General features: G+C 43.2%; 1 protein-coding gene across 1 annotated transcript in view; it reads right to left on the bottom strand.

Moving 5' to 3' along the window:
- The window catches only part of LOC129698976 (aryl hydrocarbon receptor-like), a 114,767-nt gene that overhangs the window by 13,752 nt on the left and 85,155 nt on the right, over positions 1-15,860 (bottom strand). Inside the window, exons 7-8 of the mRNA XM_055638518.1 lie at positions 2,565-2,767; positions 1,739-1,848 (exon numbers count right to left, since the gene is read on the bottom strand). Of these exons, the coding sequence (XP_055494493.1) occupies positions 1,739-1,848; positions 2,565-2,767 (313 nt within the window). The remainder of the gene's footprint in view (positions 1-1,738; positions 1,849-2,564; positions 2,768-15,860) is intronic.

Here is a 15,860-nt window from a genome sequence, read left to right as displayed (position 1 = left end):
GCCATCTCCACGTGGGCTTTCTCCTCTGTTCCAGTCCACAGAGATTCATTCAACTTCATAAAGACCAAGGTGTCAATAATGGCCATCTCCATTAATTGGGTGGTTGGTGAAAAATAAAATTAAACAACAGCCCCTCACAACCTTTCTGATCTTCCGCCACCCTCCATTCTGGACTTCAGCGCAGAGTGCTTATATACTAAAACAGGGATGTGATGTTGAGGCTCTATAAACCGCTGGTAAGGCCGCATTTGGAATACTGGGAGCAATTTGGGCACCATATCTGAGGAAGGATGTGCTGGTTCTGGAGATGGTCAGGAGGAGGTTTACATGACTGATCCCAGGAATGAGTAGGTTAACCTATCATGAGTATTTGTCGGCACTGGGCCTGTACCCGCTGGAGTTTAGAAGAACGAGGGGGGGACCTCATTGAAACATACAGAATAGTGAAAGGCTTGGATGTGGAGAGGATCTTTCCATTAGAGATTCTAGGACTGGAGGTCATAGCCTCAAAATTAAAGGACGGTCTTTTCGGAAGGAGATGTGGAGCAATTTATTTAGTCAGAGGGTGGTGAATCTGTAGAATTCTTCGCCACAGAAGGCTGTGGAGGTCAAGTCAATGGATATTTTTAAGGTACAAATTAGTACAGGTGTCAGAGGTTATGGGAAGAAAGCAGGAGAACGAGGTTAAGAGGGAGAGATAGATCAGCCATGATTGAATATCGTAGTAGTGTTGATGGACTGAATGCCCTAATTCTACTCCTATCACTTATGACATGACCTTATTACTGATTTTCAGAAGATCACCCAAAAGGTCCAGGCCTGAAGGGTAACCATGCATGGATAGAGGAATCAGCAGGTGAACAATCTAAGGTGTACCTGATGTACTCATGTATGGTATGATTTGACTGGATAGCAGGCAAAACAAAACTTTTCTGTGCAGATAGACACAAAGTGCTGAAATAATCCAGCGGGTCAGACATCTCTGGAGAAAAAGTATAGGTGATGTTATGAGTCAGGACCCTTCTTCAGACTTCAATAGAAAGCATCTAATATGCCATGTATGTTCTGTGTGCTGTCTGAATCTATGTGCCTGCTCTGCTGATGCAAGCAAGATTTTCATTGTACATGCACTTAACTGACAATAACAATAAAGTTGTTTTGACTTCACTTCCTTCTAGAATTCTATTAATGGGAATCAGTACTTAGGTGTTCAGCATATTCATTTTCATCTCCACGTTTATTTTTCCTCTTTATTTTTACCACCAGGCCATATTCCTTCGGTCAACTGAACCCAGTCTGAACAAGAGTCTGGACCCAAAACATCACTTTTCCATTTTCACCAGATAAGTTGCCTGACCCACTGAGTTACTCCAGTACTTTGTGTCTATCTTTAGCTCATTGCTTCGACAATACTTCGCAGTTGCACTGGGACCATTCTATTTGCCTACATTGCAAATCTGTGTTTACTTGTGCCTTTATAATCTATACAGAAAGAAAACCAATAAACAAAATGGGCATAGTTTGAACGCTGATGTGCAAGGTTCGGTGGAGGGCATGGCACTCATAGTTCGGTGACCATCTTTTAATCCAACAACCCGCTGTGGGCCTTCTGTAATTTACCTGAGCTGATATATTATTCAGTGCTTCTGCTATAGCTGGGAAAGGTTTGACAGGTCAGTGAGTGAACCAAGGCAGCTGGGAGGAACATTAAGGCAAAGGCAGAGTCTGAGGCACTTACTCCGGACGTGATTTTCCGCACAATGCAACATATCAGCTGCATGGATGAACTGGTATCCGGTCCCTCGTGCCCGGAGTTCAGCCTCTGTGTATCCCAGAACAATCTTCCCTCTGAAACAAAGAACAAGGGAGGGGTTCAAAATCTTCAGTTGCACAGTGTGTTTCTTTGGCTAAAGAAATTAAAAAGTGCTGAGATTGTTGTTCCTCTGCTAGAGCAGTAATATGGATAATTATGCTTAAACCCAATATATTTGTGAAAGGGTGGCAGGAATAGCCTTCCTTACTACCATTTCAAATTGCAAATTAACCTTTTAGGAATCCTGTATCTCAATTCCCTTTGCACCTCTGATTTCTGAATCCACTCACTATTTAGAAAATAGTTTACGCCTTTATTCCTACTCTCAAAGTACATGGCCACACACTTTGCTTTGTGTATTCCATCTGCCACTTGTTTGCCCACTCTCCTAACCTAATATATCCAAGTCTTCCTGCTTCCACCACACTACTGGCTCCTCCACCTATTTTTGTATCGGCCACAGCCTGAATCAGCAGAATAGCCTGACTAATAGCCCACATTGGTCTTCTGTAATCTGCCATCAGTGAAATGTTGTCTGGATTCACCTGTAGCAAACCTTGACTAAGTAAATCTTAACTAAATACATATGAAAGCCCACACAAATGCTCTGAAAGACTGGACCCAGTAACTGAAGCTGGGAATTTGATTCAAATGTTCAATCCCTCAATTAAATTCCATTCCTGGTCCACCCCAAAAAATCTATACTTCTTTGTACTAAAGGTTCCTTTCACCTTTCTCCCCAGGTTCTTACTTGGCATCACAGGCAAGTGGTGTGAAGTCTAACTTGTGTTTGGTTCTGAAGATCATGTTCTTGGTCCGCACCTCCAGGATGGAGGAGGACTGGAGGGGAGAGGCCAGGGCAAAGAGAGCCAGTTGCGGTGGGATGGGAGTTCCGTCCTCAGCCTTCCTGTTCTGTCCATGGAGGAACCTCAGCCGTCCCTGGAGGTTGAGAGCCTGGTAGTAAAAATAAAGAGGAAAAATAAACGTGGAGATGAAAATGAATATGCTGAACACCTAAATACAGATACCCAGTAATAGAATTCTAGAAGGAAGTCGTCAAATCAGCTTTATTGTTATTGGCGGTTGGATGCATGTACAATGAAAATCTTACTTGCATCAGCATCGAAGGCACATAAATTCAGACAACACACAAAACATACATTATACATAAATTACTCATAAATTCGACAAGCCCGTGAGTAGAAAATGATTTCAAATCACAATTAGAAAACCAGTCCATGGCCGTGCACCATGTGGTCTATATTGTTTTGTTGCAATGGTAGGATTAGGGCTGTGCAGGTTGGTTCAAGAACCTGATGGTTGTAGGGAGGTTGCTGTTCCTGCAACTAGTTGTGGTGTGGGACTTCAAGCTTGTGTACCTCTTTCCCATAGTAACAGCAAGAAGAGGGCATGATCCAGATGGTGACGATCCTTAATGATAGATGCTATTTTCTTGAATCAGTGCCTCTTGGTGGATGCTTTTGATTGAGGGAAGGGCTGTGCCCATGATGTACCGGCTGAGTCCACCATTCTCTGCTGCTTCACGCGCTCCAGTGCATTGGAACTGCGATAACAGGCCATGAGGCAACCAGTCAGGATAGTTTTTACAGTACATCTGCAGAAGTTTGATAGAGTGTTAGGTGACATGTCAAATCCTTTTGAACTTCTAAGACAGGAACTGTATTGGTGCATCATCTTCATGATTACATCTGTTTGCTGAGACTGAGACACGTCATCCGGGATGTTAACTCCCAAGAATTTGAAAGCTAATTCTCTCCACCACTGAATCATCAATGAAAGCGTAGTTGAGAGGTGGAATGGGAATTATTTTACAAGTTGCTTTTACAAGCCCAATGTTTTCCCACAGCACCACCGCAGAATTGTATGTGCATTCTCCAAACGGTAAAGTGCATACGTGAAAAGCCATGAACATCATACGGTTCGGCTCATTGGCTCTTGAAATATCTCATTGATATGACAATTGTTCCCTGCCAGGGTCTAGCTGTTGACACAACTCATTATGGATAGCACTGTTAGAGCACTGGCATATTTATCCTCCTCACACTTTGTGCTGACTTTTAAGCACTCCCAGGTCGAATATTGCACATTCAGATGGACAATGAAGCTCCCACTGCTCTGCCCCACATCTGTACCAGAAGACTTCCAAATTACCCATTATATCATTCAGTGTACTTTCATGGAAATCTATCTACTCAGAACTGGGATGAAGATGCTACGTAGTACAGTGGCTTTAGGTTAGTCTGACCTGTGTTTAAGTACACATCTTGCAGATGAGAGTCAACTCATGGGGGGGGGGGGGTGGGGGGGGGGGGGGGGGGGGGGGGGGGGGGGGGGGGGGGGGGGGGGGGTGGGCAATGTTAACCTAACACAGCTGCAATGAAAGTGATAGGATCAACACTGAATGTTTGCGCATGCAAAACTGTTCCTCTTTGAAAAGGGCGGGTAGCTGCATTTGATTTCACTACCGTTCTTCGTGCTTCTTAGCTATCTTTTCTCTTCTCTTATTTTGGCAAGTGGGAGAAGGAAATGTGTTTGCTTAGATTCATCCAGCACAGAAACTGGCCCTTTGGTCCAACTCATCCATGCCGACCAAAATGTCCCATCTAAGCTAGTCCCATTTACCTGTATTTCACCCATTTACCTCCAAACCTTTCCTTTCCATGTACCTGTCCAATTGTCTTTTAAATTCTGTTACAGTACCTGCCTCAAATACCTCTTCTAGCAGCTCAATGCATATACCCACCACCTTCTGAGTGAAAAAGTTGGCCTTCAGGCTCATATTAAATCCTGTCCCTCTTGTAGTTGCTTTGTTTTATGAATGAATGTTTCTTTTATTATGTTACTTCTTTTATTTCTTTACAGATGGTCTCACAGCAAACCGATCTACATGGACGCTATGTTAATCTGATACAGGATCAAGCCTAGAGCGCTTCTCAAGAACTGGTGAAAATAGTATTCATGGAACTCTACATTTTTATTGCAGTACAACCAATTAACTCGAGAAGATGGAATTTCCAGCTAAAGACACTTGCCTAGAAATTGAAAGGAGCCATCAGTAGACAATTTGTGGTGTTTTTGATTTTAAGGGGCAGTGGCTGGAATCAGCGAGGGTTGGGAGGCGAGGGTGTGAATACTGGGACAGTTCAAGTTGGAAGGTTACTAGAGAGGCTGGGGATAAGTTGTGATGAGGGTCAGCAATTAGAGGTGTGAGACATGGAGGCGGAAGTGTGACTCAGTAGTTGTGGGAGGGGTGTCGATATGTGTTGCTATATGTCACCACGCATGTCTGAGTTTTTCTCTGTCCAAAGGCACCTCAGATCCAAGTGGGTCTCAGGGATAAAATGTGGACTTTGCCTCTCAATTCTCTCATGTATGACACTTTTCCCTGAGACCAAACTGCTCAGCTCACAAGGTGGACCTTAGGACTGTGGGGAGTAGGGGCTTTGGTTATCCTCCAAAGTTCTCTTGCTTTAGGAACTGTCCCTTTAGAATGAAAATTAGAAATATAACAATATTTGAAGAAGGATTCTCTGTCCCTTTCTGCAAGAACATTCATGAAACTTAACCTAACATCAGTTCCAGAAATGTTATTTGAATCTATAATTAAGGATAAGAGAGACAGAGCACTTAAGCGAAATTTGAGCTCATTTAAAAGAGCCAACATAAATGCATGAAGGTTATTGCATCTATCTGATCATATTGAAATGTTTAAGCAAGTACTTATAAATCCAGAAGGCATTCAATAAAGTTTGACAGGGGGTAAAAAAGAAAGTGGGATTTATGATAGACTGACTGACTTGTTTCCACTGGAATGCCAGAGGTTGTGGGTGACTTGATAGAAGCATATGAAATTATGCAAGGTATAGACAGTCAAAGCCTTATTCCCAGGATGGAAAAATCAAATACTGGAGGGCATGACTTTAAGGTGAGAGGGGCAAAGTTTAAAGGACTGTCATATGCTGATAGAATGGAGCGGCTGGGCTTGTATACTCTGGAATTTAGAAGGATGACAGGGGATTATTAAGGGTTTGGACACGCCAGAAGCAGGAAACATGTTCCTGATGTTGGGGGAGTCCAGAACCAAGTCAAGTCATCAAGTCACATTTATTTATATAGCACATTTAAAAAAACAACTCTCGTTGGCCAAAGTGCTTTACATTTGTTACAAGAATAGTATAAACATACAAACTACATACATATATACATATAGCCCTCGCTCAGTGGACGTCAGGAAAGGCTTGGGAGTATAGATAAGATTTTAGTCTTGACTTAAAGGAGTCGATGGAGGGGGCAGTTCTGATGGGAAGGGGGATGCTGTTCCACAGTCTAGGAGCTGCAACCGCAAAGGCGCGGTCGCCCCTAAGCTTATGCCTAGACCGCGGGATATTCAGCAGCCCCAAGTCGGCCGATCTGAGGGACCTGGAGGTGGAGTGGTGGGTGAGAAGACTTTTAATGTAGGAGGGGGCAAGCCCATTGAGGGCTTTGTAGACATAGAGGAGGGTCTTGAAATGTATACGGAACCGCACAGGGAGCCAGTGGAGAGAGGCCAGGATCGGGGTGATGTGGTCCCTTTTTCGGGTGCCCGTCAGGAGTCTCGCTGCGGCATTTTGGACCAGTTGCAGGCGGGACAAAGAAGATTGGCTGATGCCAGTGTAAAGAGAGTTGCAGTAATCTAGGCGGGAGGAGATAAATGTGTGGATGATCTTTTCGAGGTCATCAAAGTGGAGGAATTGTTTTATTTTAGCTATAAAACCAGGGGCTACAGTTTAAGAATAAGGGATAAGCCATTTAGAATGGAGATGAGGAAACATTTTTTCACACAGAGAGTTGTGAGTCTGTGGAATTCTCTGCCTCAGAAGGCGGTGGAGGCCGGTTCTCTGGATACTTTCAAGAGAGAGCTCGATAGGGCTCTTGAAGATAGCGGAGTAAGGGAGTTGGGGAGAAGTCAGGAACGGGATACTGATTGTGGATGATCAGCCATGATCACATTTAATGGCAATGCCGTCATGATGGGCCGAATAGCCTACTCCTGCACCTATTATCTATTGTCTATTGAGATGTACGGTGCAAGTTCTTTGCGGAAGCTGTGGGATTTCCCCCCCCGGTGAGAGTGTTTAGAACTGAGGGTCATAAGGAATAGGAGTAGAATTAGGCCATTCGGCCCATCAAGTCTACTCCACCATTCTATCATGGCTGATCTATATCTCTGCCCTAACCCCCTTCTATAAGGGGGGCACCAGTTTCAAAGTAAGGGGCTGCATATTGTAAACAGAAACAAGGAGGGATTTCTCTTGAGAATTGAGTCTTTAGAATTGCCGTTGTCAAGCCTGTGGAGACGAATCATTAAACATACTCAGGCAGAGATTTTTTTGGGTCTACAGGGGAGTATTAAAATGAAATTTGTTCAAAAAGTATCACACTAAACCAATTGAATGCTCCTCATCTTAATCATTTGGAGCTCATCAGGAACACTCTGTATACCTCTTTGCATCCCATTCCAGAAAGAACATACCAGTCTTGAAGGAATGTACACAGAGTCACCAGAATACTGTCAAGGATCCAAGGTTTAAGTTATGAGCAATTTATAAAGTCTGTGGTCACTACATTCTGAGGATTTTTAAAGTAAACTACTACTTCTAGGATGTGAGTGATTAGAATTCACATTATGTTTACTCAAAAATGGAAAGTGTAATAAAAAGAAAATGCTGGAAACACTCAGCAGGTTGGGCAGCAACTGAGCAGAGAGAACCAGAATTAGTGTTTCACGTCGGAGAACGTCAGTCAGAATCGGGAATGGCCATCAATGATGTCAAATTGCCCTTGAGATGGTGATGCTGAGCCACCTTTTTGAAAAGCTAAGCTCACTGAAAAAACTCTCAATGTGCTGTTGGGAAGAAAGTTCCAGGATTTGGACCCAGTGTTGATGAGGAATGGCATTTTCCAACTCAGGAATATGTGTTACGGCATTTCTGTCTGCCTGAAGCCCTCATCCTTTGAAGTGGCTGAGGATGATGGGACAGTGTTGTCAAGGAAGCCTTGGAGTGTGGGAGAGCATTCTTCACTTGCTTATTCACTGCTGTCCTCGTTGTCTTTTCCTCTTTCTTCTTCCTCAACACCATTTCCGCTGGATTTAAGGTCACTCCTGAAAAAATGGAGTCCACATCCTTGACACCACTCCACTACATTTTGATCATTGCACCCCAGGGATTCCCATAGCTTGGTGAGGCAGTTACACTTCATCACAAAGGCTTTGAAAACATCTCTATCTGCCTCACAATCTCTTACCACAATGAAGCTTGGAATGTGTCGAGGGTTGTCAACTGTCCCGTATTAGCCGGGACATCCCGTATATTGGGCTAAATTGGTTTGTCCCATACGGGACCGCCCTTGTCCCGTATTTGACTGCTACTATTCGCGTCGAGGGGACTGTCGGGTAGGAGCACTGCGTCCGGCCCCACCTCACCTGTCCCGAGGTACTACATCCCATGGAGTGCAGCAGCAGCGCCTCACCCGCTGCCCCATTGGTCGGCAGCCCGGTCAGTTGTCCGACCTTCGGACTTTCGCTGACCGCCTACACCTAAACCGCTCATTCTCATGGCCGATTGTCGGTTCATGAGTTGGATGTGATGCTGGACTTTGCGAGTGACATTGCGCGCAAAGTCCGGCACCCAGGCCAAAACTCCTCAGCTGGCCCGCCGGCTGGGCTTTGTGTGCAGTCCAGCACCCGTGCCAACTCATCATTCACCCAGCCACGGCCGAGTCAGTCAACGAATTGCCGTCGGGAATTTGTCCCTTATTTCAACTTTTGGTCCCTTATTTGGGAGTGAGAAAGTTGGCAACCCTAAATGTGTCAGACATGTGAACAAAGTTGGAAATAAAAACAACTGCATATGCTGGAAATCTCAAATAAAAACAGAAAGTGCTGGAATAAAAATCTGCTGTATTTTTCCTGGCATGTTCCAGTTTTTAGATGTAAGCAATGTCCCCTGCTGCCAGAGTTCACCAGAGTTCACCAAGGCCTCAATACTGGGGTGCTGCTTCAGGAGAGGATGCTGATCGTGAATGGCATTCTATCTTGGGACTACAGTGAAGGGAAATTTTAAGGTAATGAGAGGAGTGCTAATTAAATGGGCAGTTATTGTACTTTTAGAAACATAGAAAAAAGGTGCAGGAGTACGCCATTCGGCCCTTTGAGTCAGCACCTCCATTCAATGAGACCATGGCCGATCAGCCACAATCAGTACCCAGTTCCTGCCTTCTCCCTGTATCCCTTGATTCCGCTAGCCCCTAGAGCTCTATCTAACTCTCTTTTAAATGCATCCACTGCCTTCTGTGGCAGAGAATTCCACAAATTCACAACTCTCTGTGGGAGAATTTTTTCCTCATTTCAGTTCTAAATGGCCTACCCCTTATTACTAAACTGTGGCCCCTGGTTCTGGACTCCCCCAACATCGGGAACATGTTTCCTGCATCTAGCGTGTCCAATCCTTTAATAATTTTATATGTTTCTATAGGATTCATTCTCATCCATCTAAATTCCTGTGAGTACAAGCCCAGTAGCTCCATTCTTTCATCATATTATAGTCCCGCCATCTCAGGAATTAACCTCGTGAACCTACGCTGCACTCCCTCATTAGCAAGAATATCCTTCCTCAAATTAGGATTTGAAAATGTTCGTTCTGACATCAATTTTATGCCCCTGTGACATCAATCAAAGTACCCTTGCTGCCACACCTGTGACCTGATGTAAGTGGAGGTGGTGGTTGGTCACTCTTGCCTTACCTCTTGCATTACCGATTGCATTCATTATTTGGACCAAGGTCCCTTGAAGATTGGCCTTGATGGAACCCAAACAATGCAAGTGTGAGTAAGTTATTGGTGAGCTCCATGCTGAACACATACTCCACCTCCTGGGTTGGATTTGCTCTGCTTTGTGTCCATAGAACTGATCTGAGCAGATGACAGCATACTGGAGTAGTTGACAGTACTGAAAGCTCACCCAGAAATGTGTAAGAAGGAACTGCAGATGCTGGTTTAAACCAAGATAGACACAAAAAACTGGAGTAACTCAGCAGAACAGGCAGCATCTCTGGAGAGAAGGAATGGATGACATTTCATAGAAACATCGAAAATAGGTGCAGGAGGAGGCCATTCGTCCCTTCGAGCCTGCACCGCCATTCATTGTGATCGTGGCTGATCGTCCCTTATCATAGAAACGTATGTCGAGGTCGAGACAAGAATCCTGCTGAGTTACTCCAGCTTTTTGTGTCTATCTTCAGCACATCAGAGATGATGACAATGTGTGACAAGAAACTCCAGTGTCTATCATAGCCTGCACATCTTTCCAATCAACTGCTCCAGAAAACAAACTCATGCGCACACCAAATGTTTACACTTTTCTGATCTGGCTGCTCTGTTATTCCTATTCTACATGAGAATGAAAGATTCCAATTAAAACCAGCCTCTCCCGTCTCTCCTTAGTGCATTTGTCCACTTCTCCCTTGCTAGCCGAGTCCAATGTCAGGAGCGTTTCATTGTCATAATATTGGAACAGGAGCAGTTCTTATTCGCTGCAGCTTTACAGGCACATTAATGTAACAACACCACAAATTAATATACAATAAATTATCACTGAAACAAGATAATCAAACCATTTAAGTGCAAGTGCATTGTGCAACCTTAAGCACAGTCCATAGTAGGTCGTTGCTGAGGTAGGGTTGTGGGTAGGATAGAGCAGTTCATGTTGATTCAGTGACTGATAGTTGATGGGAAGAAGCTGTTCGTGAACCTGGAGGTAACGGCTCTCGGGCTCCTGTACATTCTTCCTGATAGTAGCAAGATGAGCGTGTGCTCAGAGTAGTGTGGTCTTTGATGATATAAGATGCATTCTTAAAGTAGATCCTTTAGTGGAGAGTTCAATACCCATGATGCACAGGGAAATCTCTGCCACCTCCTTCTTTCGTGGGTGTTCACGTTACGAAATCAGGCCATGAGACGACCAGTCAGTGTGCTCTCCATTGCATAGTTGTATACATTCAACAGACTATTTGACGAGAGCTGAATCTCCTCATACTTCTGGGAAAGTGTTCTCGGGGGTGCTGAACCAGGGGGTCACAGTTTAAGAATAAGGGGTAGGCCATTTAGGACTGAGATGAGGAAAAACCTTTTCACCCAGAGAGTTGTGAATTTGTGGAATTCTCTGCCAGTGGAGGCCAATTCACTGGATGTTTTCAAGAGAGAGTTAGATATAGCTCTCAGGGCTAACGGAATCAAGGGATATGGGGCAAAAGTAGGAACGGGGTACTGATTGAGGATGATCAGCCATGATCATTTTAAGTGGTGACGCTGGCTCGAAGGGCCGAATGGCCTGCTACTGCACCTATTTTCTATGTTTCTATGAAGTAGACGTATTGATGAGCTTTCTTTGTGATTGCCTCATTGTGCTGGGCCCAGGACAGATCATCAGACATGTGCATGCCCTGGAACTTGAAGACATTGACTCTCTCTGACGCTGTATCATTGATGAGTACAGGTTCATGGATCCTTGGCTTTCCATTCCTGAAGTCACAATCAGAAGCCTGCAATCAACTCATAGTACTGTTATAATCCTTTCCCCACCCTTGTCTTCACCAATAGTCTCTCAAATAATTTTTGCAGCATTGTCAATGGTGAATGTTATTGTTAAAACCATGTTTACTGCAATTTCTGATAAAATTCTGTGCCCTATGAAACTGGAGACTGAGAAAACATCTCTGTGCTTTCACGAGTAGTATTTAGCTTTTACGGCTGGTGTGGATAGTAAGTAAGTAAGTAAGTAAGTAAGTAAGTAAGTAAGTAAGTAAGTAAGTAAGTAAGTAAGTAAGTAAGTAAGTAAGTAAGTAAGTAAGTAAGTAAGTAAGTAAGTAAGTAAGTAAGTAAGTAAGTAAGTAAGTAAGTAAGTAAGTAAGTAAGTAAGTAAGTAAGTAAGTAAGTAAGTAAGTAAGAAAGTAAGTAAGTAAGTAAGAAAGTAAGAAAGTTTATTGGCCAAGTATTCACATACAAGGAATTTGCCTTGGTGCTCCACCCACAAGTAACAACATGACATACAGTGACAGTTATGAATGACTCAGAAAACACTAAACATAAATAATAATATAATTAATTAATTTATTTATTCTGACACAAGAGCTTTCTCAATAGAAACAATTTGAACTGCTATTTGGGGACAAGAATCAGGGGAGGGTTCTGTAGACTCCTCCCCATCTCCAGTCCTATACCAATGGAGCACTATTTTCCCATAGTGGACTGCTGAATGTAAGACACCTTACATTGGTTTCTGAAGTAGGTATTACTCTGAAACATTGCCCAATGTGCTCACCACTGCAAACGTTCTTGTAGAACAAGTTCTCCCAAGGTGGAGAGCTTGAGGGGACAGCAGTGAAAATGGAGCACGACTGACAGGAAGGTCAAGAGCAAATTGCAGTCTGTTCATAGCAGAACATAAATTCCACATTCCATCACACTTGCAAGAAGCAGGTGGTGCAAATATAAGACAGAACAACAAACTGTGCTGAATAAAACAGTGAGAGAGTGGGATACTAAAACACATCTAACTTGATGGAAATATCCCAACAGAGTTTATACATAAAATTCCCATGGCTCTTTTGAAGCCGTCAGGTCATGAAACAGTGTCAGTGAAACACCTCAGTGCTGTCCTGCTGATGGAGATGTTGAAATAAAATGTTGCCACCAAATCCTGTAAAGGGCACCGACTTGTTGAAAGATTTGCCCTTTTTCAGTTGATATGACTAATTTGTGATTACCATCTGGATGGTATTGCCAGCTATTTCCTTTTAGATTGAAAGGATTCTGTTTATGTTCCTTGTCTTCATAGTTTATAATCAGAAGGGAGACACCAGGGTGATCAAATAATGTTCCAAATGACAACTGAACGTGTCAAGATGGTGAATCGAACATTCGAATTGCCTTATTTCATGCACGCCATAAATGCTCTTAAATCAGGGTCTACCATGACTGGCAACTGTTTGACTCACCAGATCCACCCCCCAGCCTGGCTCCATCTACCTACCATTCTCATTGGTCCACCTGTTACCTATTAGCCCCCATCTCCCCTTCTTCACACCGGCTACCTTCCCTTCCCACTCTCAGTCCTGATGCAGTGTCTCAACCTGAAACGTTGACAATTCCTTCCCCCGTCTCCCAACCCCCCATAGATGTTACTCACCTTGTCGAGTTCCTCCAGGTGATTGTTCATCATTTGACCTGCAGACACCTCTTAAAGCCAAAAAAGCCACAATCATACATGTAGCTAAACTATATTGGATTGTGATGAATGGACAAATGTTTCACCCCAAAATAAGAGCTACCTAATGAATTGTCTGTGAATTGTCAATTAACAGTTTTTTATCCTGTTACTTTTCTAGCATCTGTTTGTTTTAAGTATATGGAAGTGAAATATTGCATGCTAAAAGAAATGGTAAAGAATTTTATTCGGACCAATTTGGTTTAATCATTCTTTTCTTAAAGGAATTTCATTCTGATTAAGTATTATAGAATGTTTAAATCCTACTAATAACAGCTAAGATGGAGGGGGTTGTTCGAGAGAGGGGTTGGTAAATACATTTTTATGTCTCCTGCATGCATTTGACAGATTAAGGTGACAAGCATTCACAAAATAAAGTACACATAGTTACCAAGACGTAAAGTAACACTGAAGCACTAACTCACTGTGGGAAGTTCTGGCCAGAGGAAAAATGGCCAGCACTGCACAGGATGCTTCAATGTGCATCTCTGCTTTGGAGATCCTGCAACAAAACTGCAAGGGTTATGGCCCGAGTTTCTGAGCTGCCGTTCGTGTATTCTGAGCTCCCGAGGCAAAAAATGTATGTCTCAACTGTTGCCTATTTTCCCAGGAATAAACACTGTGTAATCTGACCTGAACAGCAACATGCAGGGTTCAAATTCCTTCAGGCTGGGCAGATGTCACTGATAATCCATCACTGCAGTTCAACAGCATTAACCACAGTCCCTCCACAATCCTCAATGTACTCTCTGATATCCATTAAGCTTATTGTACAGTGCCCTCCATAATGTTTGGGACAAAGACCCATCATTTATTTATTTGCCTCAGTACTCCACAATTTGTGATTTGTAATAGAAAAAAATCACTTGTGGTTAAAGTGCACATTGTCAGATTTTAATAAAGACCATTTTTATACATTTTGGTTTCACCATGTAGAAATTACTGCAATGTTTATACATAGTCCCCCCCATTTCAGGGCACCATAACGTCTGGGACACCGCAATGTCATAAATGAAAGTAGTAATGTTTAGTATTTTGTTACATATCCTTTGCATGCAATGACTGCTTGAAGCCTGCGATTCATGGATATCACCAGTTGCTGGGTACCTTCTCTGGTGATGCTCTGCCAGGCCTGTATTGCAGCCATCTTTAGCTTATGCTTGTTTTGGGGGCTAGTTCCCTTCAGTTTTCTCTTCAGCATACAAAAGGCATGCTCAATTGGGTTTAGATCAGGTGATTGACTTGGCCACTCAAGAATTTACCATTTTTTTGCTTTAAAAAATTCATTTGTTGCTTTAGCAGCATGTTTGTCTCATTGTCTTGCTGTTCAATGAACTGCCGGCCAATGAGTTTTGAGGCATTTGTTTGAACTTGAGCAGATAGGATATATCAATACACTTCAGAATTCATTATGCTACAACCATCAGCAGTTGTACCATCAATGAAGATAAGTGAGCCAGTACCTTCAGCAGCCATACATGCCCAGGCCATAACACCCTCACCACCATGTTTCACAGATAAGGCGGTATGCTTTGGATCTTGGGCAATTCCTTCTCTCCTCCATACTTTGCTCTTGCCATCGCTGATATAAGTTAATCTTCATCTCATCTGTCCACAAGACCCTTTTCCAGAACTGTGGTTGTCTTTTAAGTACTGCTTGGCAAACTGTAACCTGACCATCCTATTTTTGCAGCTAACCAGTGGTTTGCATCTTGCAGTGCAGCCTCTGTATTTCTGTTCATGTGGTCTTCAGCGTACAGTGGTCATTGACAAATCCACACTGTCAGATTTTGACACTCTTGAAGTGTTTCTGATCTGTCGGACAGGTGTTTGCGGATTTTTCTTTATTATGAAGAGAATTCTTCTGTCATCAGCTGTGGAGGTCTTCCTTGGCCTGCCAGTCCCATTGCGATTAGTGAGCTCATCAGTACTTTCTTTCTTCTTAATGATGTTCCAAACAGTTGATTTTGGTAAGACTAAGTTTTGGCTGATGTCTCTAACAGTTTTATTCGTGTTTCTCAGTCTTATAATGGCTTCTTTGACTTTCATTGGCACAACTTTGGTCCTCATGTTGATAAACATGATAAACGAGATTGATCCCTGGGATGGCGGGACTGTCATATGAGGAAAGATTGAAAAGACGGCTTGTATTCACTGGAGTTTAGAAGGATGAGGGGGATCTTATAGAAACATATAAAATTATAAAAGGACTGGACAAGCTAGATGCAGGAAACATTTTCCCAATGTTGGGCGAGTCCAGAACCAGGGGCCACAGTCTTAGAATTAAGGGGAAGCCATTTAAGACAGGTGAGAAAAAACTTTTGCACCCAAACAGTTGTGAATTTGTGGAATTCCCTGCCACAGAGGACAGTGGAGGCCAAGTCACTGGATGGATTTAAGAGAGGGTTAGATAGAGCTCTAGGGGCTAGTGGAATCAAGGGATATGGGGAGAAGATAGGCAAGGGTTATTGATAGGGGCCAATCAGCCATGATCACAATGAATGGCGGTGCTGGCTCGAAGGGCCGAATGGCCTCCTCCTGCACCTATTTTCTATGTTTCAAAACAGCAATAAAAGTTTCCAAAGACTGGAAAGACTGGAGGAAAGACTAGGTGCTGAGACCTCTCTTATACCTGCATTAAAGAGGTAATTAAACACACCTGAGCAAATACAAACGCCTGCTAAGCCACGTGTCCCAAACATTATGGTGCCCTGAAATGGGAAG

This window comes from Leucoraja erinacea, chromosome 7 (assembly GCF_028641065.1).
Source record: "Leucoraja erinacea ecotype New England chromosome 7, Leri_hhj_1, whole genome shotgun sequence".
NCBI classification, from domain to species: domain Eukaryota; kingdom Metazoa; phylum Chordata; class Chondrichthyes; order Rajiformes; family Rajidae; genus Leucoraja; species Leucoraja erinaceus.
This window is presented reverse-complemented; position numbering and strand designations above follow the sequence as displayed.